The following is a 26,020-nucleotide window of genomic DNA, read 5'->3' on the forward strand; positions in this document are numbered from 1 at the left end:
TTTAAATTCACCAAACACGCTTTTTTGTGGTAGTTATAAACCGTTTCCATAAAGGGTCATCTACCAAGCGCGTCAGAAGGTGGTTTACAATAAAAAAAAAAAACATTTTATTTCAAGATTTCGCTCATATCATACTTACATAATACGTATTTACATTATAAAATTCGGACTAAAGACACACAATGTCTTCTAACAAACTATGCTACTATTGTCTCTTGGCTGACCGGACAGAATAACAACAAGAAATAGTTGATTCACCCATGTAATAGTACCGTACGGAATCAGAGGGCCTAACCGCGAACAACGATCGACGTGTTGCCTCTCTCTCGCACTTGTTAATTAGTACGTAAGTGTGACATGGAGGCATCACGTAGAACGTGCACGCAAAGGGACGTCAAGTGGTGCCAACCCTAATAATTGCTCGGAGCAATGCTGAGCCGAACGGAGCCGAGAATGCCCGAAAGGAGTGTCGGCCCACTGCTAGCAGTAACGGCTCGGCCACGACATCGAGCGACTTGCGACGGCGGGAGCGATAACCATAGGTTGGAGCGTGACACAGCGATCGGACCTTTCGCTCCAACCTATGGTTATCGCTGCCGCCGTTGTAAATCGCTCGATGTCGTGGCTGAGTCGTAACGCTAGTGCAGTCTCGATTCGAATGCGACCTTTAGCACATTCATTGCCAGTAAGTGCTACGGGTTACGCTCGTACCGCGTAGCTACGGTTTCGCCGTATGGAGCGCGTAGTCGCTACGAACAGTGTACCCGACAGTCGGGTTCTTGGCCCTGAATGTGTTAGGCTGCATAGCCTGTTGCTACGTCAATAAAGACAAGCGCTGAAACGAGGTTAAGTCAGCCGACTGAGTGACCTGCTTAATGCTGCCAAAGACTAGTAAACATTGAAGACTGACAACTCTATACAGTAATCAGTAATCATATAGTATTGTCACTTTTTTTGCTGAACAAAATTGCCCGGTCCCAAAGAGATGATCTATAATTATATACTATACTCTGCATCTTTAGGTATTTAAAAACCGGGCAAGTGCGAGTCGGACTCGCGCACGAAGGGTTCCGTACCATAATACAAAAAACAGCAAAAAAAAAAAACGGTCACCCATCCAAGTACTGACCCCGCCCGACGTTGCTTAACTTTGGTCAAAAATCACGTTTGTTGTATGGGAGCCCCACTTAAATATTTATTTTATTCTGTTTTTAGTATTTGTTGTTATAGCGGCAACAGAAATAGGTACATCATCTGTAAAAATTTCAACTGTCTATCACGGTTCGTGAGTTACAGCCTGGTGACAGACAGACGGACGGACAGACGAACAGCGAAGTCTTAGTAACAGGGTCCTAAAAACCCTTTGGGTATGGAACCCTAAAAATACAGAAAAGCTCGAATATCTCGAAAACCACGAAACTTTACTAAACCTATAAGTGCATTTTTTGGACCAGCCTAAGGTCCCTGTCGGTGGTTAGAATTAGAAGGTTGTCAATGAATTACTGGGCAACTGTATACTTGTATAGTATGCTAATAGGAACGAGATGCATAGAAAGTAAGCTACGCAGACGCTAGCGAATAAACTCGTGGTAAGGTTACAGTTGTACCCTGACTGTCGGAACAAAATAACAAGAAAAAATAGTTGAAAACACTACAAAAGTACCGGAACAATCGAAATCTATAAAGAGCAGGAAATGTCAATAGCGTACGCGGAAACTCGATAGAGTACCAGGAACACATAATTTAGTAACACAATGATTTAACCTGAAAATCGACATTTCTAGTGACATATCGAGTATATCGACATGAAAAGCTCTTGTTGTCTAAACGCTCGCTTCGATAGAAAGTCAAATGCAAATAATGTTCATTTTTAAGTAGATGGAGATTTGACTTGTCCCTATTTTATATCCTATTGACATTTTAGTACAGTCAGCACCAGAAGTTGCTAAGCGGGCGAGGTGTTCAAAATTACCTTCACGCGCTCTTATTCTCTTAACAATTAAGTCGCGTCAAGATCATTTAGAACACCTCGCCCGTTTAGCAACTATTGCTGCTGAGTGTACAACACCTAAAAGTACTGCTAAGGTAAAAGACCGGTCACAATTAAGTACTTAAAAATAGGACAATAAAAAAAAATAGAGTCAAATAATAGATGAGGGTAGCATTTCCTCATTACGAATCTTAGACCATTTCGAGTTCAACTTATAATAGTGATGAAGGAACGTATTAGAATTACCGGTTTTTTTTTATCGTTTTTTAATCAATTAATTATGTAAATAAATGGTTTAAAAAAAATATAAAGTACTTCTGCGGCGGTAGCACGGTCGAATTTTTATCGCTTGTCACCATGCCTGTCACGTTCTAACAAGTATGTTAGTGCGAAAGTGATGGACATGCGATAATAAAAATGGAACCATGCTGCGCCCGCTGGTAATAGGTATATGTTAAGTACAATATTAAGAAATTATTATCACTCTAACTAAGACGAAGAGTCTACGGCGGCGTCACGATACGATTTCACCGAACTCACCACAGCGTACTTAGCATACTTTTCCAGAAGATGTTGAAATGGCATAAAATGGTGTCTACCTATTTACCTAAAACTTAAGTAGTAGGCGTCGGTCATGTCAACTATTTGGTATAGAAATATTTGAAACGGGTCACTCAGGCAATGGAAACATGCCGAGCGACGCCCGACCTAAATTACGTGAGTGACCCGTTTAAAATCTTCAGCAGTTTTTATATCACAGATACAAAAAAAAACCGTCCGGTTAACGTACGGTCCGTTTACGACTTGCCCACCGAGGGTTCCGTTTTAGTATTTGTTGTTATAGCGGCAACAGAAAACATCATCTGTGAAAATTTCAACTGTCTAGCTATCATGGTTCATGAGATACAGCCTGGTGACAGAGAAACGGACAGACAGACGGACGGACAGCGGAGTCTTAGTAATAGGGTCCCGTTTTTACCTTTTGGGTACGGAACCCTAAAAACTAAAAATCACAGTTCGACTGCTCCAATTTGTCCGACTTATCAAAAATGGCACAAAACTAGGATTGAGTAGTAAATTGACCAAAAGAACTATCATTTTGGTATCTGGGATATAAAACTAGGTACTAATTAAGTAATTACTGCCCGCGCCTTCGCCTGCGTAGAATTAGTACTACACTTTGTCACTAATTCCATAGTAATTTGTGGTTTATTTTGGCACCTCCACACTTAGCCACGTACCGGTTTATTGTGTGAGTGACTCCTGAATTGCGAGAGTGGCCCTTGAATTTCACGAGTGACCATGTACGGCCCCCATACTCCTTTTTTTATGAAGTCCACAAATACGATTTTGGTTGTAACCCCGAGCCGCAAGATTAATTTTAAAGGTGATATTCGAATGGCAAGGTTATCTATGTATCTTCTATATCAGGTTCACCTGGCGGGCCACCTAAAAAGCCCGGTTGAGTATCGCTGATGAAGGATGTTTATAGTTGGTCAAACCAATTTGTCAGTCAGTAAGAACCAGGAAAACTATACTCATCCTTTTCTTTTGGGTGTTAGTACTAGTGTAAGACAAAGATAGTACATATTATGATTCTCTCTGTCTATGATTGAAATGAGACAGTCCTTTGACAAACTATACCTGTAATAAGGGTCCGGAACGGGATGGTAAATCGGCGGCGCATACTCATGGTACTGCAGCGGGTGCGGCGAGAGGTGGTGGTACTCGCGGTACTCGCCCTCGCCGCCGAGCGAGCCCAGCGCCACCGGCATGTAGGCCACTTTGTCAACTTGTCGCCATCTTTCTTAACGCACTTCACTTTGAATTTAGAACTATAGAGACGGAACTGTTTTTTCAATACCGGTTTTTCGTTTTTTTTTTAATTTAATTAAAATTAATAAATAAATTTGTAAATAAATAATCTTCCTTAATAAATAACTTTGGGCACTTTGGTTTGTTAATCACTAATTCACTCAGTTTCACGTCATCACAATCTGCAAAACAGGTGGAATTACGCCCGACGCGTACTGGCGACTGATAAAAAGCATTTCGAATTTTTCGCGCCGGGAAGTGCCAGTGTAGCGTGGAGAACGTCACAAGTTCCTTATGTACTTAGCCGTGATACACGATTGTGGTCTGTAGCGCGCGGGAATAGGGGCGATAAGCTTGTAGATGCTAGTCGCGAGCGGTGGCGGGCTGGCAACGTCGCTCGTCAGCTGGCCGCACTAGAAACGAGGAGCGTTCGGAAAGGTCAACATCGGTTACTATTTTTTTTATTACACGAGCTATTTTTGTGAAATTGTTTGTTTTTACTATCACCCACATATGGATACATATTCTAAATACACGTCCATTAAGCATGTCCGTAAGGACGAAACCGCCAATTAAAAAATATAAAATAGAAATTTCTAACTAAAGTAAAAGTAATTAAAGTAATTTCCGTAAAACTTTAAAATTATAAACTATCATTAGCGAGACCCGTTAAGTGAGCTGTCATCGCGCGCCGTTCGAAAAGTAATTATTGCAATATGCATAATGTATTATTCAAAAAATAATAAAAAGGCTATTGTTTTCACCGCGGCAAGGCCTCCGAACGCACGCGACGTTGCCGCTCCGGGCGTTCGCGCCATACTTTTTACTGTTTCTTAGCACATAGAACGCTCATTACGCTGGCACGCACACACTGGCAACGACGCTGATATTGTTATATCCGTTGTACATACGCTCTACATAGTGCAAGATGTACATACATTCCGCGAGCTACGACCGTAGATTATGTAGGTAAGCTACGACGCCACGCGGTATACAAATCAAACAGTACGTCTATAAATAACAGACGAGACGTGTCCATGAAAATTTCTTGCCTCAATTTGTCTGCAATGATTTTCAGTTCTAATATTTCATTCATTTATCTTTTAAACGATAGATGACAAGCTGTCTGACTACGTCATAATGACGTGAGAATGTGAACGCGTCAGCGCGACGATCAATTAATAAAAAAAAGGAATTTGTTGAGCGGCAATTATTTCGTTATATTATCTTGTTAGTATTGTAGTCAATTAACTATAACAAGCTGTAATTATGAATTAAGGAGTTGCACAAAGCGGACGATATAATTAGTGATTTCAAAAACCGGTAATTTTAGTCACGAAAAAATCCAACGTGACTACACATTGGATTTTAAAATAAATGAAAAATTGAAATAAAAAAAGTTAACAATGAATGAGAATAAACAAGGACAGATTGAGATAAGACTATTGACATAAAGTCCGACGGCCCTGAGTTACGCGAAGCACGAACACAAGTAAATAAACCGCACTATTGTTGTTACTATCATTGTAGAAACTATCCCACAGTTCACGGGCCGAGCGCTATCACAGATACATTGATAACCGGACGATAAAACACTACGGAAACCACCCAAATAAATGATAAGGCCGTAAAACTATTTTAGACAATACACTCGCGCAAAAAATCTGCGAGAAACCGCGGACGTGTTAACGTTCCGTCAGTCAGCGCGGAATGTGTGTCACGCCGGCGTGTCAATGACTCGCGGCAGCACGTAAACAGCCGCACGTGCGTCACCGGGCCCGTACCGGAGTCCGGGCCTCCGGCGCCGGACCTGGAACTTGTGTACATAACGTCCGCTACACTGCACGCCCGCCGCGGAATAACCACGTAAAAATATCGGTTATGCGGCGAATCGATTGGAAAAAATCACGCGTCCGCTCACGCCTATCGACAGCTCGATCATCGACCGAATTTTGAAACTGCAGTGTAAATAGTTTGAAAAGAGAACGCTAGAGTTACCGGCGCGGCGGCGCGTATACTGCGCCTATGTAATTCAATACATAAGAGAAGTGTGCCGCGCTGTGACGGACAAGTGACGAACTGTCAGCCGATCGGCGCGCCTCGGGCGCGCTCGGGCGCGCTCGCCGCGGCAAGTTCGGATATGTTACCCGATTAGATTATGTCATGATTTATAGAAAACCGGTTGTTGTCGCAGGTCAATCACTTCACAAGCCACAATAGACGAAAATCTAGTTTGACGGGCAAAGTGGCTTCTGAGTCTGGTGTTGGCCATTAGAGCGCAATAAATCTAAGCTTGTTAAATTGCTAATATTTTAAGCGAGCTGCACTAATAACTTACGCTACTAAATAAAATAAATTAAAAATGTTATCTCAGAGCGGTTGATATTTATGTTTTTACAAGTATGTATATGATTTCTGCTAATTTATGGTTACCGTTCCGGAGGCAGAGATGAGAGACATGAGGGAATCAACCAATAGCATTGGTTGTAATAGAAAGGGAAAAGAGACGTGGATTACAATCAATGGTTGGTTTCCTTCCTCACGACTCTTCTAATATTCTCCTCAGCGGAAAACCAGCCAAAATGACAGCGTCTAAAACGCCCTAGGTATCTTATTTAAAAAAAACTATTTAGGGCAGCATCTAAAATGGCAGCCCTATCTTACTTTTAAAAGATTCTCCGTAAAACTTCTTTTTTTTTAAGAAAGAACATATCCCATCGCATCAGACCGCTCCTAACGATTGTCAAAGAGAAAGTAAGTGAAAGGAAGCTGTCTTCTGGCACTCGTTTGACGGTTCGACTGCGCGGGACACGCGCTATTTATTTATATACCGAGCGGCTAATGCACCTGTCTGATTAGAAACAAATCATCAGCCGTTGGTAACTATAGCTTGGCAAAAAAGAGTAGAAATTAAAAAGTGGCAATACTTTTTAGTGTTGTCACTTTCAAACCAATCTATATAAGAAAACGGGACGACACTACAGTGTTGCCACTTTTTAATTTCTTCTCTTTTTTGCCAAGCTGTAGAGTTAGACCAAGGTAACTCAGCAACGATTTATGACAGCACAGCACGAATTCATAATTTCATAGAAGTTTGACGTTTAACACTTGCATAGTCTGGGCTATCAAAATCGCAGACTTATCTTGGTCTAACTCTAATGATGATCATGTAATAAAGGGCGAATCTTAATACCGACACTTTTCACGTCTCTGGCGTTACCAAAAATGTCTCTGGAGTTACCAAGAACTCACGTTTCCTATTTAATAATTGTCTAATTTTAGCTCTATCAGAAAGCGAATGGCTTGTTTTAACGTATAACATAAAATGATATAATAACATAATGATATAATGTTATTTCCGATTGAAGTTAAAATGGCGTGGACGGATTAGTGTCGGTCTAACTAAAAGATGATTCGCCCAGAAGACAGAAGTTTAAGTTAAGATGTTCTGTGGACCCTTTTAAAAACCGGTAAAATTACGTCACATCACTAGCAAATGTCATAAATTTCAACTAGGTACTTTTTAGGTACAGAAGTTTAAGTTAAGATGGGTGTAGAAGGCAAACTTAACAAATATCTTCATGAAGATGACGCATGTTGTTTGCTGTATCATCATCATTATCTTCTTCCTCGCGTTATCCCGGCATTTTGCCACGGCTTATGAGAGCCTGACAACTAATCCCATGATTTGACGTAAGCACTAGTTTTTACGAAAGCGACTGCCATCTGACCTTCCAACCCAGAGGGGAAACTATGCCTTATTGAGATTAGTCCGGTTTCCTCACGATGTTTTCCTTCACCGAAAAGCGACTGGCAAATATCAAATGATATTTCGTACATAAGTTCCGAAAAACTCATACGAGCCAGGGTTTGAACCCACGACCTCCGGATTGAAAGTTGCACGCTCTTACCGCTAGGCCACCAGCGCTTTTTTGTATCATCATCATTATCAGTAGCCTAAATACGTCCCACCGCTAAGTACAGCCTCTAAACAGCGAGAAGCTTATAGCACCTGTCGGAAGTAAGCCCAGGACCGTCGGCCACACTGTTAACTGTACATAGGTGGACGTTATGCCTTTTGTAATAAGGTCCACCTATGTACAGTTAGAAGTGATGTTTGTACGGATTTGGAGACTTAACACTTTTAACTCGGCACTGACTTTGATAGCACGAAGTGTAAGACAGTCATTATAAACATCAAATGTTTACAGAAGTTTAATGTATATGATCTACACCTTATAAAACTAAGTCCCCGGCTGCGTCTTTTGTGTGTTTGTATGTTTGTTCTCGATAAACTCGAAAACTACTGAACGGATATTCATGCGGTTTTCACCTATCAATAGTGGTTCTTGAGGAAGGTTTAGGTGTATAATTTGCTACCCCGTGTGTGAATAAAGTTACCATATGATGACACTGCCACACTTTTTGCAAAATCTGCGCAGGTAGGCTTAAATAAATATTATAGGACATTCTTATACGGATTGACTAAGTCTCACAGTAAGCACAAGAAGGCTTGTGTTGCGGATACTTAGGCAACGATATATGTAATATACAAATACATAAATACATAGAAAACACCCAAGACTCAGGAACAAGCTTGGTTAAACTCTATGAATATATTCGTCAGAGACACGGTCGAATGTTTCACAGCTAGATCAAATCATTCAGGTATAGTTTTCAAAACAGTATTTTATGATCTCATACGAAGATACGATACAGGCACTATATTATTTTAATATCAGTAAGTACCATTTTATTTGTTTACTAAGTATCTGACGTATATCAATAACCCTATAAAATATATTTGTCATTTAAAAAAACATGATTTCCATGAAACAACGCACATAAATCGCTAATGACTGTGGTATTCTACACGTATCACTTAATTGCCCAAAACAATTAACAATAAATAACATTTGACGTTATTAATAATAATAACCAACCACAACATGGTTAGCCACAAACATGTAAGTTACTAAGTTACAATATAAATGTGTTTTACAGCTAACCGCCATTGCATTATCGTAAAGTTAGGTACATAGCGGTGTTTACCGTTAAGCAACCGTAGTATGGGCGATTGCTTTCCTACTGTCGGTATGAGGCCTAATTTTTCAGCACGATAGAATATGCCAGTTAAATAATCTTAATACAGTTAGACCGAGCTAAGTTGGCAGCGATTTTGACTGCAAGTGTTATTTAAACGTAAACTAATCATTTCTAAGTTTGACGTTTGAAATAAAAATAATACTTGCACAGTCTGGGCTATCAAAATCGCTGCTAACTTAGCTTGGTCTAACTCTAACAAAACTTCCGTGAGAGACAGAAATAAGTAATTGCGCGATAACGAGGAGCTTCCCCATTATGGAGCTAAACATGACAAGCATTCGACTTACGCGAGTGACCAGATTTAAAAGATTTAAATAAATACCCCCCTTCTTACATGTAAAAGGATAAAACTACGATTTTTTTGATAAATATCAATAGTCTAGCAAATTTGTCAGTAGAAAAAGGCGAATGATAATTTTTATAGGACAACCGTCCAGATTTTAAAAATTTACTGCCTTTCTCTACTGACAAATAAATTTGAAGGGAAGACCTTTTTTTATATTAAAAATATCTCCAGTAAACATTAAGTACCTATTAATATGAACAAAAAAATCTTTAATAACAAGCTGTTATGGATCCAAGAATTCATTTAATTCTAAAATTAGTTGATATAAATGATATATAATGCTGTTTAATCATGAAAAATTTCTTTATATACACAATTCACAAGAAAGAAATAAACAAACATAATAAAACTTAAAAAACTATACATAAAAAATTAAGCCCAAATCTATTTAATCTAAATTCCAGTTTAATAAAATTGAAACGAAAGTAAATTAGGACTACGTAAGATGCGCCTTTGAAATAAAGTGGTTTAATAAATTCAATATATTTCATTCAATAAACTTTTTCAATTCAATAAACAGTTTTATTTAATGACGGCACCCTTAAAGTACCCAAGAGTAATTAAAATCGATAATGTTCATTACAAAAAAAGAAACACGCGTAAACATCGAAAAAAGTAACAAAAATAATTTCTGCGGACCCTTTTTAAAAACCGGTAAAATGATGTCACATCACTAGCAAATGTCATAAATTTCAACTAGGTACTTTTTATTATTATTTTTTATTGGAAAAAGGTAAACATTTGACCACAATCTCACCTGATGGTAAGTGCCGATGCAGTCTAGGATGGAACATGGTTACCTAAAAGATGTCTATTCACTCACGATATAAAGAGATCCAAGTTAATGTTGACTGGGAATAGATTTTAGACTTTTTATTTTTTAATAATTGAATAAACCATTATAAGAGCAACAAAAAAATATTCATTACAATAATAAAAGAAAAGAAACGTACAACTCCTACAAGAAATACCCATTTGAAATTTAAATATCTTAAAATATAAGTAATGCCAACGTAACAAGACTCCAATGCAAGGACTCAAAAATCGAATTTCTATTTTCAAATATTCAAATAAGAACTGATCATCTCATCGAGAGGGAGCAAGCGAGAGGTCGTTAATTCAATTCATTAGAGCGACGAGGACGGCGCTACCGGCGTGTGACAAGGACGGCGCTATCGAGATGCACTTTGTGTGAATGAGTGAAAGGTACCGGCGTGTGACGGTGACGGCGTGAGGCGCGTGCCGTTAGTCGGACAAGGACGGAGTCAGTCTGTTGACGTAGTAGTAGATGAGATAAGGGGCTATCAGTTGGAGGAGTGTTTGGATGGGTTTAGTACTTGAATGAGATTTAGGTAATTTTACTGTCGAAAATTTAAGTACATGTATCACTGTATGACTATATAATTTTAATTATGGCTTAGTAGTTTTGTTCGTGCAAGGGGAACATCATTCCCATTTTATTTATTAACTCAGAAGTGATCTTATTTTATTCTTCGTACCTAATATAAATTATATTATCATCATACTTAGAAATATAGAACCAAAATCTCAATAGTCAAGGAATATTGTCTATGGCAAACGTTTCCTGTATGGAAAAATCAATATGTTCACGGAATATCTGATTTTATTCAGTGACTACAGAGATTTTAGTGCTGAATTTCTGATAAATTCAGCTCGTGTATATTGCGTTACAAACACTTCTAGTAACTTCTAAATAGACATCAAAAGAGATACGTCTGTCAAAAACTGTTAAAACACACGACATTAGTATGGAGATATGATATGTGGTTATGATATCTTTTTTAAACGTGCTTTTTTTTTCAAATTGTTAATTAGAGATTTATCTATGCAAATCGGTTTACATGGGTTTAAATGGCTTGACGTACAATTAATCATATTTAAAATAGTATTAACAATAGTATATCAAATCGGTATTTCAAACGGTTTGTATTTTCATATTAAAAAAAACTCCATATGTTGGCAAAGATAAATGCAGCTAATATTAGAAAAAAACAAGAGTATTTCTGTGCACCGCCGAGCAGCTAATTTCACTATTGTACGAGGGTGGTCCCTGGAGAGCCTCGAATCAATTATTTTACATTGTGTACAAATTGTACAATTTGTTCGTATTATTCAAATATGTAATTGGCAAAACTGATAGAGTCTGTGCGGAAAGAGGAGAGTAGTAGAGTATATATAGAGCATAAGGGAACCAATACTTTCTATTTTCTATGACATGACCCTTCTCTTTCCACACAGACTGCGTAAAAATCATCTTTTCTCACTACAATCATCACTCGCATATTCAAGTAACTCGCCCATCTCAGCTGATCCAAACGAGGCACACCCACACACAGCCGCCGAGTTGACTCACGCACACAGACGCATTTTATTATTATTACGGCGCGGGATAGCGGCAGAGTGCCGTAGCTGAACATTCCATTCCGAGTGATTATTAATTTAATTTAATTTAGCTTTATTTGCTACCAGTTTTTAATATTCTAGGCTGGCAGAGTACGACTGTAGAGTGTAGATGGCCTTCCAACTCGGCGCGCAATCTAGCTACATTATAGGTATTAGTCTGGTTTCTTTACAACAACGTAAACGTTCATAGAAAAGCAAATATGTAGTTGGTAAACCATACAATTTTATTTTAAGTAAAAAAATGGACACCCAGAGTTTTTATTTTTAATCTGTGTGGCTAACACCAGTTTGGCAGTGACAGTTCTGATATAAACGCTATCGAGAACGTAAATTACTTTCTATGCATCTCGCTCGTACTCACATATTAGTGCGAGCGAGATGTATAGAAAGTTAATAACGCAGACGTTAGCGTATAGGGTAATTCGCCAGTAACTGGCCACTGTTAGTAACTGGCCACCATAAACTAAAAATGAATTCTATGCACCTATAAACAGAATTCATTTTAGTTAATAACTGGCCAGCCTTCAATAACCTTATACTAAAATGAATTCTGTTTATAGGTGCATAGAATTCATTTTTAGTTTAGGGTGGCCAGTTACTAACAGTGGCCAGTTACTGGCAAATTACCCTATGGGCCTATTCATAAATTACGTCATTTCAAATTAGGGGGGGGGGGGGGGTCTGGACATCGGATGATGGTAGCATGACGTAGGAGGAAACGGGGTCATTCGAAGCATGATTTTTGGACAGCCCCTATGTCAGTTTTGACACTGTCAGTGACTCATTGGTACGGGTATGTACAGAAGGTGACCAGTGTGACCACACTACAGATTCTCAAGTGGAGAGATACTGATTTTAGAAAAGATGTGAAAACTAAGAAAAAAATGTTTTTTGTTTAAATGCCGAAATAGACAATGGTATAGGTGCCATGTTTTATGTTTTGTGATAGGGAACTGAATTATCAAACGTCAACTATTGACAAACAGCCACTCACCGCATAACTAACGGGCGATATACATAGATAGATAGAATACTCTTAATTGGCACACCTCAGTAAAAGATACAGCTTAAAGAAAAACAATCAATTAAAAACAGAGTCAGACAATAGGCGGATTAATCGCTAAAGAGCGATCTCTTCCAGACAACCTTGGGGTGGCGATATATATGTACTTACAAGTAACTGATACAGCTGTTAAATTCGAGGCCCGAAGCCCCGAACTTTTGTTATGGCGTTATTCATAAACACGTTACTGGCCTGAATTAGCTATGAATCGTTTGTCTTTATCTGTCATTTTGACTTATGTCACAGAATAAATAAGATTTTGAGTTTCCAAAACGTCCCGCTTGGCGCGCTGTTCACAATCCCATACAAAAATAGACATAACGCAAACGCGAATGCTCGTCATGCTATCGAATGAAATTTACACCAGGGGCACAGAATAAATAATAGTACTAGGTACAGAAGACTCACTCTCTAACAAAACGCGTCTGTTACCATCAGGACAGATATGGCCGCTAGGTGGCGACAGCGCCACGCGCGGCTTATGGCTAGCCACCAAAATTCGTGTGGAACGGATGTACTTTTAGCTACCTGTAACAAAGCGACGAAATCGCGGAGTGAGCCACGCCTGCTTATTTATGTGTAAGAAAGGGATAAAACATCAGGCCCGTAAAGTTCTATGAATAAGGGGGTTAGATTTTACACCTCTTATGTAAATAAATAACTCTTTGAGCTGTAGTACTAGACAGGTTGTCTGCTATGCTAGTAAAAATATGCGACCGTATTTGGCGTTGAACATGAATGTATGTGGAAACTGAGTTGCACCATACACGTACACGTCAATTAAGGTATAGAATGGCGCGACTGGCTGACAATGCGTAAAGTATTTTCGGTTATATATTAGACTAGTCTTTATAAATTCAAAATGTACATTTAATTAGTCTAAACAATAAATAAATAAACTTTCTTTATGTAACATAAACATCATTTCCATTACTCACTTTCTGACATTAAATGATTTGTATTTTGTATTTGTATGTAGAGTATGTACAACATATTTTTGCACATACATACTTGTATTGCACTAGTACTAGTAATTAATATTAATGTACATAATTAATTTATCATGACATTTTTATTTCCAGTCTGGCCAACCATATATATTTTATGAAGGAAGGAAACTGTTCTCCAGGTATTTTTGTTTAAATACAACTACTAAATTCAAAAATGATCTAAGTTAATTGTAATTAATTTATACATAGTACGTTTCAAACAGCTTGGATACGGTGACAGATGTCATCTCCATACAATTTATAACCATAAAACATAAAATCTCTCAATATTAATGCAAAATTGTCTTCAGAGTCATCTGTCACCGTGCCCACGCCGATTAAGAAAAACTATAATAAAGTTAATTTTGAGTAAAAAAGTCACTAAAAAAAATGAGAAAATTCAGCTGCGGCCGTCTGCCGTGGCGCCAGCATTTTGAACTCACGCACACAAAGGCAGTTTACGTGCTGTGTGCGGAGACAATAAACGCGCGCCTGTGTGCGTGCGTATAGTGGGATCGAGAGGTTATGATGCTTTTCGACAGGTACTTACGAGTACTTGCGTTTATAATTTTTATATCACATACATTAAATAGGCTTTCTCTTCTAAAAATAAATTCACCTAAATATCTCTTCTATTTAGACATAAAATCTAAAATAACTTTGGTAATCATTAGCGCGCCTATTTTTCTCATAAAATTTTTAGCTGTTTTATTTTGTCTTAGTGACTATTATTGAATTATTTTTATTAACAATTGGACAATAAATGATAACACGAGGTTATTTATATGTAACATGCATTATACAGATACATACATATGTTGTAAGTCGAGGTTTCTTATGGCAGTCTTTCTCGCATTGGCATAAGGTTCATTTTCACCTGCAGGTTTACTTTTTATTGTTCACTTGACTAGACTATTCTTATCCCCTTTCAACCGTTGTTAGTTTTTGTCTCTTTCTAACAATCAGAAATGTAAAATAACGGACAAACGATTATTATCATATCGTCAGGTGACAAGCAAAATTTACTAATTACTAAAAAAAGTAAACAAAAATCGACCTTCTTTTAGTACTAATATGGTTCACTATGGCTATGAACTTGTGGTGGTACTTAGTGACCTTTGCTTGTCACCCGACGATATTATCAACCGTTTGTTAGATTTGACAAACGTTTATGAATAACGCAATTAAAATTACTGTAACCCTTTCACTGCGAATTTGTCACTGTATGTATGCTAAAGAATAAAAAAAAATACATAGTATGCGATAACTTTACCCAAATTGACCTAGTTCCAAAGTAAGCTCAAAAAGGGACGATATTGTAAGTATATATCTCAGGACATAAAAGTTATAACTCAGGAACAAATATTAGTGGTCACCATACAAATAAATGCCTTTACCGGGTTTCGAACTCAGGACTATCTTCGTAGGAAGAGTCTACCATTATCCATACATCATAGGTGCTTTGGTGTAATACAATTGTTAACTTATGTGTAAAATGTAAATAAAATAAAAACTACCAGTTAAACCAGTTATATATCGTTGACTGTTTATCATACGAGGATGGTATACAGTGTGGAAAGATATGTCGGGCCCTGGAGGGAAACTAACTTAAATCCTTAAGTTGGGTCATTTTACTTAATTCCTTTATTTTTAAAAAGAAACAAAACTGCATTCAATGATTTTTTTAAATTCGCTTCTCTTGACCGGGAATCGAACCGAGTAAAACTTCCAAAAAATAAACACCCGCTATTTTTTCTACGCTTTTTTTTCTACTAGTCGATACAGTTAATGTTAATGATAACATTTCTCCAAGAAACATTAGGTCTTACACTCATCTGTCGTACAAAATATCCATAAAATCGAATATTTAGTACTCAAGAATATTTTTAGACAAGCAAAATTAAAGAAAAAAAGAAAAATCTTTGAATGCAGTTTTATTTCTTTTTAAAAATAAAGGAATGTCTCCTTTAAGTAAAATGAGCCAACTTAAGGATTTAAGGTAGTTTCCCTCCAGGGCCCGACATATCTTTCCACCCTGTATACAGGATGGCAATATTTTAACCTCCTAAAGCCCAAGGTCCTACCTAAAGTACTTATTCAGTTCGATGAAATTTAAATCATATTCAATTGGAACAGAGTCGTATTTCTTTTGTTTCGTTAAATTTGCAATCATACCAAAATCAACTCTATTCTCTGCACTAAAGGTTCAAACTTCAGTGGCAAATTCTGGAGTTTTCATTTGCATGGCTGGGCCTCAGGAGGCAAAAAATATTAAAATAAAAACTACAATCATTTAACTAAATCAAAACGTATTTCTATAATTAAAATATTAGTTTGTTAATATTATCAACAATAAGTCGCAGTTAAATAAATGTCAACGTATTCTTAAGCCATCCTGTACAAACAGCAACATTAACTGTCCATCGGTGGACCTTATGCCTATTAGTGAATAGAATCAGGCGTTATAGTTAGGGAGGCGAGGTAGCTAAATGGCGTAATTCAACGGCGCCGTCGAGACCTATCAAAATCGAAAGATAAAATAATTTCGAAAAGAAAAGCTCGTATGGCAAAAACCATTTTAGCGGTGGGTTTGGCGTGTACGGTTTTTCAAAAATGTTAAAAAAAACAGTTACTTGGGCATTCTCGAGCGCGTCAGATATTCATACTACGTATGCCCCGAGTGCCTCTGATAACAACGGTATACTAATCTGCCGGTTTGCGTGGTGGGGGTAGGCATATAAAGTAGTCAAAAATGCAAAAAAAAAAAATTTACTCGAGCGCGTCAGATTTTCGGAAGGGGTGTTAAGTAGGCCCCAAGGAAGCTTCCTTTAAAAAAACTGACGATTTCGGCGTGACGATAAGTTACGATGAATTTTTGAATATGCAAAAAAAAAAAGTTTTTTTGAAATACTCGAGCGCGTCAGATTTTCATAGGGGAGGTTTATCTCGGTATCCTGAAAGCATATTTTTTTAATCTGACAAAAATGTTGGTGGGTTCTCTTAATCTGACCGAAAAAGGTTTTTTGGTTTCTTTTTTTTTCCTTTCTTTCTCCTTGATAAAACGGGGAATTTAAGAATGACAATAAAATTACCTTTTTTGTTTATTTAAACTTTTTTTTTGTAAAATGTATCGTTCGCGACTTATATGCCGCAACGCGTTCTTAGGAAGACGAAATGGCTCCTCCACACTTCCGGTCATGCGGAAACCGGCAGATTTTGTATTTTTAGTAAGTTTTAGATTATATTCTTCAAAATAAAATATAAAAAAATCGCGCTCGAGAATGCCGGATTAACGTTTTTTTTTTACAAGTTCGCGACCCTATAACTTGGCGGCGTCAAGGACTTATCGTCAGATTAGTTAAATTTAGTCTTTAAACACTAAAATCAACCCCCAATATCTTAATCTGAGGCGCTCGAGTATTTCAGACTATCCATTTTTTTTTACTAATCTGATCGTCTATCCTAGGCGCGCGTCACTACATATAGAGCTAAATACTTTACAAGGTTGTTCTATTAGGTCTAAGGTATCTCTCATATCTTAAACTGCCACGCTCGAGTATTGCCGAAAATTCCCCTATTCGCCTCCCTAACATACTAATTAAAACCAAAATATTACTTTGCTAATCCGCGAAAATTTTTACATGCAAAAATACGCAAGTAAGTATAACGGGTTAGCACTGATTGACTAGCACGTTATCTTTTCGCGGATTAGCAAAGTAATATTTTGGTTTTAATTTTAATTCTTATGCCTATTGTAATAAGGTTTAAGAACTGTCAAACAGTGTGGGCGACGGTACGATCTAGTTTTATGCTTTTGGGCTGGGCGGTACAGTGAGTACATTAATAACCATACTCGCATACCACCCACGAACTTATTATAGTACCTCACCCATGGGCCTAAAAAGGCCTTGTATAGGGAATATTAATACGCGAAACTCTGCGTAGGAGGCGCCACTACCACTATCCGTCACAATCTGGGGGTCTACCGCGAAACAAGAAAATCGAAATTTCGTTATCTAGCCTCTCTATCACTCCTCTCCTCTCTACTCTTGCTTATTCGAGCGATAAAGAGGCAGATAACTAAATTTCGATTCTCGCGTTTCCTAGTAGGCCCTTGTTAACAAACCGCCATGATGCATCAATGTCATATTTTATTGTCTGTGAAAACTTGTCAAAAAACAGTTACAGTGTGTATAAGTTACTCTATGGTTTACTAGAGGAGCTAGTGCTGCACTCTGGCGGCAGAACATTGCAGTAATACCCCCTATTCTACAGGGTGGCTAAAAAATAAGTGCATTCGCGTTGCCAGGGAGGTTTTGGGATTATACTGAGCGACTTTTACTATGGGACCATCCCCGAAAACACGAAAAAAAAAATTTACCCTGCTATAGAAAATAGACCAGCCAAAATGTATGAAACAGTCACATTTTTTTTCGCGATTTCGAGGTTGGTCCCATAGTGAAAGACTAAAAGTTGCTCAGTATAATCGGAAAACCTCCCTGGCTGTTGTAAATATCAAAATATGCATAACTGTGTAACTACTAGCGCCATCTATGCGCAACGTGTAAGAAACAAATCTTAGCTAATAAAGCAGTCACTTTTTCCATTCGAACCAAACTCGTCGTTTTATTTTAGGTTATGTGCTCCAGCCACTTTAAATTACTATTTTACAAGTTAATAGTCAGAATTATCAGCAAAGTTTTGTGTGATGGACTAAAGGACTTGTGTGTTTTACGGTTGGACTAAAAAGTGAAGTAAAACTGTGTGAAAATAGTAATTCGTGAAAACCGTTATTCAAATCATGGCTGCTAGCTCAAGTTATTTAGTGAACGTACCGAAACTAAAAGGTCGCGAGAACTATAGTGAGTGGTGTTTTGCAGTCGAGAACTTTCTGGTGCTGGAAGGCATGGTTAAGTGTATAAAAGAGCCAGATGAAACAACGCCGGCGGCGTCAGCGACAGAAGATAGCAAAACGAAAGCTAAATTGATTTTGACAATAGATCCGTCTATCTACATTCATATAAAAAGTGTCACGACATCGTATGAGTTATGGACAAAATTGAAGCAACTATTTGATGACTCGGGCTTTACAAGAAGGATTAGCTTGTTGAGGAATCTTATATCAATTCGACTTGAGAACTGTACATCAATGGCGTCTTACGTGACTCAAATTGTCGAGACGGGTCAAAAATTGTCGGGAACGGGTTTCAGCATAAGTGACGAGTGGATCGGTTCTATCATGTTAGCGGGCTTGAGTGAAAAATATATGCCTATGATAATGGCCATCGAACATGCCGGCATAGAAATCACAACGGACGCCATTAAAGCTAAGTTGATGGATATGGAACCGGAAAATAGTGATGTGACTAACGCTCTAGCATGTTTCCGCAGCCAACATAAGAAACATAACAAGTCTGTGGTTCGCAAGGATGGCGCGGCCGCACAGACGTCACCTGTCAATGTCAAGGAGAAACGAAACGTCAATGTTAAATGTTTTAACTGTAAACGTCATGGACATTATCGTAATCAGTGCGACAAAGCCGACAAATTTGAACGTGAAAACAAAACAAGTCACGCTTTTAGTGCTGTATTTTATACCGGAGACTTTCAGAAAAGTGATTTCTACGTTGACAGCGGTGCGAGTTCTCACATTACTTGCAATAAACATTGGGTGATTGATGCTTGTTATTCAGGCTCTTTTGATAAAGAAATTATGGTCGCTAACAAGACTAGAGTGCCTGTGATATGTAGCGGAAACATGAATATCACAACTACAACTACAGAGTGTGATTACGACATAGTGGTCGAAAATGTACTGTGTGTTCCTAGCCTGACTACAAACCTTTTGTCAGTTAGTCAATTGATAAAACAAGGAAATAAGGTGAAGTTTACGGTCAATGGATGTAAAATCTTTAATAAGAAGAAGACATTGGTAGCTACAGCCACACTTATAAACGGTGTTTATAAACTGGACACAGTGACGTGTTTTGTGGCTTCTGTAGTGGAATCGCCGTCCCTTTGGCACCGTCGTCTTGGGCACGTTTGTAGTCATAGCATGAATAAAATGCAGAATGCTGTAGAAGGCATCAGGTTGGAAGAGAAGGCAGATATTAGCAAGTCAAATTGTGTTGTGTGCTGCGAGGGAAAGCAGAGTCGGTTGCCTTTCGCTAATGAAGGTAACAGAAGTACAGAGCTGCTGAATGTAGTGCATTGTGATGTTGCAGGCCCCATGGAAAGTCCGTCTCTTGGAGGCTCCAGGTACTTTCTTCTCTTTATCGATGACTACAGCCGCATGACTCATGTGTTTTTCTTAAAGAATAAAAGTGAAGCTCTACAGTGTTTTATGGAATATAAAGTAAAGGTAGAGAATTTTACATCAAAGAAAATAAGGAACCTACGCAGTGATAATGGTGGAGAATTTTGTAATTTAGATTTTGATAATTATTTAAAGCAAGCCGGAATAATTCATCAGAAGTCAAATCCATACACACCCGAACAGAACGGTCTGAGTGAGAGGACAATACGTACGGTCACAGAGAAGGCCAGATGCCTCTTGTTCGAAGCAAATCTCGGCAAAGAATTTTGGGCAGAAGCCGTTAATTGTGCTGTTTATTTACAGAACCGCATTGTGAAAAATGGACTGAATGATCGTACACCATATGAGCTGTGGACAGGGAAGAAGCCAAATCTTGCTCACATCAGAGTATTTGGCAGCACAGTCATGAAGCATATACCAAAAGAAAAGAGACACAAGTGGGACAAGAAATCAGAAAAATGCATACTTGTTGGTTATCCTGAGGATGTCAAGGGGTACAGAGTATACAACCCTTCAACTAGAAGTATCACAACTAGTCGTGATGTCATCATTATGGAAGATAAGTGTACTCGCCAAGAAACTCTTGTTCCAGTGAATGATATGCTAGAAGAGTCTGCGCAGAGCCCAGGTCCACAATGCCCAGAACAAGTGGGGGACACCGACAAGGTCAGTGAGCTAGAGGACTCATTTGTTTCCACAGGTAGCATAAATTTAAATGATGAAACATATGTGCCCTCGGAAGAGTCGGCAGTCTCTGATGAAGACCCAAATACAGAAAATAGAAGGGATTTTCCAGTGAGACAAAGAAGAAAACCTGACATGTATGGTTTTATGTGCGTGAACGATGACCAAACTGATAATGAGCTCACACTGAAAGAAGCGCTAGAAGGACCAGAGAAGGAGTTTTGGGAACAGGCTGTGCAGGATGAGCTGCAGAGTTTCCAGGACAACAAAGCTTGGGAAATTGTCGATGCTCCAAGTGGTGGTACAATAGTGAAGTGTAAGTGGGTTCTTAAAAAGAAGTGTGACTCAGACAATAATGTGCGGTATCGGGCAAGGCTTGTGGCTAAAGGGTGTACTCAAAAGTATGGTGTAGATTATGAAGAGACATTTTCTCCAGTAGTTAGACATACTACGTTAAGGCTTTTGTTTGCACTGTCAGTTCAGTTAAATTTAGATGTAATTCATCTTGATGTCAAGACAGCGTTTTTAAACGGGGACCTAGATGAGACTATATACATGCAGAAACCAGAAGGTTTAGCCTGTACTGATGACAAAAAGGTTCTTAAATTAAATAAAGCTATATATGGTCTCAAACAGGCATCCCGTGCTTGGCATAAAAAAGTGGACAGTTGTATGTTAGCCGATGGTTATAATAAATCTAAAATAGAACCATGTTTATATACTAAAATTGTTGGTAATTATAAAACCATGGTAACATTATATGTAGACGATTTCTTGATTTTTTCAAATGACCCACAAGAATTAAAACATTTGAAAGAAATGTTAAGTAGTAATTTTAAAATTAAAGACTTGGGTCGAGTCAGAGAATGTCTTGGTATGTCAGTTAAATTTGATACAAAAAATAATATTGTTACTCTAAGTCAAGAAAAATATATTGATCAGATATTAAAGAAGTTCAATATGTCAGAATGTAAGACAGCAAATACTCCAATGGAGGCAAATTTGAAGAGTAAGAAGGAAAATGTTACATCCTGTCAAAATCCCTACCAACAGCTTATAGGTAGCTTAATGTACCTAGCGGTCTTAACACGACCTGACATAGCTTATTCTGTATCATATCTTAGTCAATTTAATAACTGTAATAATGAAGAACAGTGGATTTATGCAAAAAGAGTTCTAAGATACTTAAAGAAAACTAAAAATATAGGTTTAAGATATTGTAAAAATGGTAATGTCAATATTCAGGGCTTTGTAGATTCAGATTGGTGTAGTGATATTAATGATAGGAAATCATACACAGGGTTTTGTTTTACAATGTCTGGATCGGTCATATCTTGGAGCTGTAGTAAACAAAAATGTATATCGCTTTCAAGTACCGAAGCTGAATATGTTAGCATTTCAGAAGCCTGTAAGGAGGCGGTATATTTAAGAAACTTACAGTATGAAATCACAAAGAAAATGTATAAAATTACTTTGCACAATGACAATCAAAGTGCCCACAAATTGTTAGTTAATCCTGTATTTCATAACAGAACTAAACACATTGATGTAAGATTTCATTATTGTAGAGACCTGATAACAAAAGATATTGTTATAATAAAGTATTTATGCACAGCTGATATGCCAGCTGATTTACTTACAAAAAGTTTATGCACTGTTAAGCATTACAAATTTATGGATGCCTTAGGCATTGTAAGAGTGTAGCGGCAACCTTTATTTTGTTTTGCCATTTATTTAGTTATTTTAAGATATATTTTGAGTGGGGGTGTTGTAAATATCAAAATATGCATAACTGTGTAACTACTAGCGCCATCTATGCGCAACGTGTAAGAAACAAATCTTAGCTAATAAAGCAGTCACTTTTTCCATTCGAACCAAACTCGTCGTTTTATTTTACTGGCAACGGGAATGCACTTATTTTTTAGCCACCCTGTATACAGCCTGTCTGTTGTCCTATGGTAACTCTAGCGGTGTCACAACTGTCCTTTAAAACCTATAAATATAATTGTGCAATATTCATGTGTAATAAAATCAAAAATAAATCTCATAAAACGTGTGTTTTTTTATTTTTGACATATGTATATCGGGTAGGGTGTCCCTTATTTTTCGACCAAATTTTTTTTTTACGCATACCCCCTAAATTTGTTCCATATATTCTAAAATACTCCTAAAATAAAAATGAGCTTGATCTATGAACGGGAACCCGTGCCGACTTGAAGCTGAAACTTGCCCGTACAAGTTGCTTTGAGCGATCGGAACATACTGCGTAATCACTTAGTGTAGTTTTACATTTCGTTGTATCTGGGAGGTTTTTGTTTGTTTTTTAAAATGGATATTGAACTACGAAGTTCAAAAAAGGACATTTACCTAGTGGGTAACATAAAACATCAGATAACAGGAGCGAAATTGCCGTCAAATAGGCAAGTACTAGCGGTCTTTTTTTATAATATTCGCGAAGTGAATTTAAAAGTAAACGAAAGTGCTAATCTTGCTATTCGTGAGTGTATTATTTTTTGGGATAAGGCTAGAATACCTACACGGTCAGTACCTAACTGTGTTAAAAAGCTTGTAGACCTTTACCAAGTTGTAAGTACCAAAAAAATTGTAAGAAAAGCAATGACATTCATAAACGCCGGGAGCACGATTTTAAAGACAAGTTGGACAATTTATTTGATATCGCACATGCTGACGCTCTGCAAATGATAAAGATTGAAGAAGATAGAGTATTTTTACAGCAACAGAGAGAACCGGGGCGTCAGGGTAGTCTAGCAGGAATTGACCAAAAATTGGCAGAAAAGGAAGAGCGAGCCCGGCAACGGAAAATAGACGAAGAGAAAAGAAGATTAAAAAACACATCTATCGCAGAACCTTCGCCGCCATATGATTATTCGCTGGTTCACAGCCCTACGTCTTCCATTCATGGTTTATCCGATCGTTCTCTAGATGAACCCGTATTGACATTACCTGTTACTCCCCAAGTCACCGTTGTTAAAAGGGGCCGAAAGGACTTTATTTCACCTAAGTTAGTAGCAGCCTTAGATAGATGTCAACTAAGCACAAGAGATTCCGTTTACGTCATTCAGGCTACAATTGAAGCATTGGACCTAAATATCGATGACTACCCCGTAAATAAATCTTCGATACAACGAATTCGAACGCAGACACGAAAAATTAGGGCTGAGGGAATAAAAACTGATTTCCAAAACAATGTTCCTGAAATTGCTACTATTCACTGGGATGGCAAATTACTACCTGCCACAGATGTACGAAGTTCAAAAGAGGAACGACTGCCGATCGTGATCACGTACGAAGACAAAGAACAACTTCTTGCTGTGCCCAAGATAGACAGTTCATCAGGAAAAGAACAAGCTCAAGCCGTTTTACAAGCCCTTCAAAATTGGGATCTTAATGACAAAATACAGATTATGTGCTGCGATACCACGGCTTCAAATACTGGTCGCTACAATGGTGCGTGTTCAATACTAGAACCAAAAATGGAAAGAGAGCTATTACTGTTTGCCTGTCGCCACCATGTCTACGAACTCGTTCTGAAAAGTATATTTGAAGCTAAAATACCACAAGTCACCCGTAGCCCTGATATTCCACTTTTTAAAAAGTTTAAAGATAACTGGAAAAATGTTAATCCAAGTGTCTTTGAAACCTGTCCAGATTTTGTGAAAAAACACGTCAACGATGCAGTCCGCAGTGAACTCCTTGGATTTTATTGGAAAGAGTTAAAGAAAAATACTGTGCGAGATGACTATCGCGAACTCATTGAACTGTCGGTAATATATTTGGGTGGCGATAGCGAAAACAAATTAAAAATTAAGCCACCTGGTGCGATGCACCAAGCTCGGTGGATGGCAAGAGCGATTTACGCTATAAAAATGTTTTTGCTAAAAGACCAAATAAAAATTAGTGCAAAGGACAAGCGAGCATTGCAAGATGTTTCTCTATTTATAGCGACTTCATATGTCAAACCATGGCTTCAGTGCAATATGGCTGTGAAGGCTCCTAATCAGGACTTGTGTTTTCTAAAAACATTGAAGAGGTATGAAGCGATTGACAAAGTGATCTCGAAAGCAGCTTTAGATAAGTTCTGCAAACACTTGTGGTATTTGACGGATGAGGTTGCCATTTTAGCAATTTTCGATGATGAACTAGACGATGAAGTGAAAATACGGATGATTTCTAAACTAGAGTATGATAACGAGAAGCCGTGCCATCTGGAAAAGAGATATATTCCATCTAAACAAGAAATCGCAAACACTTTATTTACTAAATGTTTGGATGATTTCGTGTCTACAAAGAGCAAACATTTGTTTACACGCTTGAAAATTGACACAAGCTTCTTGAGTGTTCCTGTTTTAATGTGGAGCCAAAATGATGCTTACTTGAATGCTAAATCTAAAATTTCGACTCTTCGAGCAGTTAATGATACAGCAGAAAGGGCAGTTAAGCTGATGCAAGACTTTCACGGATTAATAACGGCGGACGAAGAGCAGAAACAGTTCCTATTACGTTGTGTTCAAGAGCACAGAAAGCTTTATCCTGATTGTAAAAAAGCTACTCTGCGAAAAATGTATCCCAAATAATTATAATAACATTTAATTTCATGATTATGATGTTTATTTTTACTTATTTCCCTATTTCGTTTAGTCATTTCGTAGCAAGTTTGAATTCTTAGTATATTTTTGCCTACTAAAAAATACTTCGAACTTTGAAGCCAAGTCGGCACGGGTTACCGTTATCACAGAGTATTGTAATTTTGCAGGTCTGTTTTTTTTTATCATTTCTAATAATATTGAGGGGTATGCGTACCAAAAAAATAAAAAAAATATTTTTTGCCCATATAAGGGACACCCTAATATCGGGTGTCCCTAAAACCAACGCCAAGACTTAAAGGGCTTATAAAACAGCTGATGGGCTACAAGAATAAGCAAATTTACCCTAATGAAATAAGAAATAAAAAAATCAAGAAAAAGAAAGAAGAAGGTTATCAAATAGTCAAAGAGCTAGCGCAAGATAGGGAAAGCTGGAAGATACTCCACCGACAAAAGGATAACTCTTCTATCTCTAATGAAAATATAGTTTTTGTAATATCGGCACTTTTATATACCTTTTATAAACAGAATTCTTATTAAAATTCCGATAGCTCAAAAAAAAAGACCTATTCATTAAGGGTAAATTTGCTTAATCAGCTGTTCTATAAGCCCTTTAACTCTTAGCGTTCAGCGACACCCTGTATATCCAAATATACAGACAAACATTTGAACAACATAAGACG

At 37.8% G+C, this 26,020-nt stretch overlaps 2 protein-coding genes across 3 annotated transcripts in view; one reads left to right on the forward strand and one right to left on the reverse strand.

Annotated features, from left to right (window-relative positions):
- Positions 1-26,020, reverse strand: part of LOC134803318 (LIM domain-binding protein 2) — a 97,480-nt gene that overhangs the window by 14,903 nt on the left and 56,557 nt on the right. Inside the window, exon 1 of one of the 2 annotated variants that reach the window (XM_063776108.1) lies at positions 3,635-3,861. The exons of the other annotated variant lie outside the window; for it this stretch is intronic. Within the exon in view, the coding sequence (XP_063632178.1) occupies positions 3,635-3,765 (131 nt within the window). The 5' untranslated portion in view covers positions 3,766-3,861. Of the gene's footprint in view, positions 1-3,634; positions 3,862-26,020 lie in introns of those variants that run through there. 2 annotated transcript variants of the gene reach the window in all.
- Positions 24,254-25,384, forward strand: LOC134803155 (uncharacterized). The gene has a single exon (XM_063775860.1). The coding sequence runs from the start codon at positions 24,576-24,578 to the stop codon at positions 25,326-25,328; it is 753 nt and encodes a 250-aa protein (XP_063631930.1). The 5' UTR covers positions 24,254-24,575; the 3' UTR covers positions 25,329-25,384.

This window comes from Cydia splendana, chromosome 26 (genome assembly GCF_910591565.1).
Source record: "Cydia splendana chromosome 26, ilCydSple1.2, whole genome shotgun sequence".
Taxonomy (NCBI): Eukaryota; Metazoa; Arthropoda; class Insecta; order Lepidoptera; family Tortricidae; genus Cydia; species Cydia splendana.

What these genes read in the sequence shown, in the direction of transcription:
- LOC134803155 (XM_063775860.1), top strand. Translation starts at nt 24,576, where the DNA reads ATGCACCAAGCTCGGTGGATGGCAAGAGCGATTTACGCTATAAAAATG.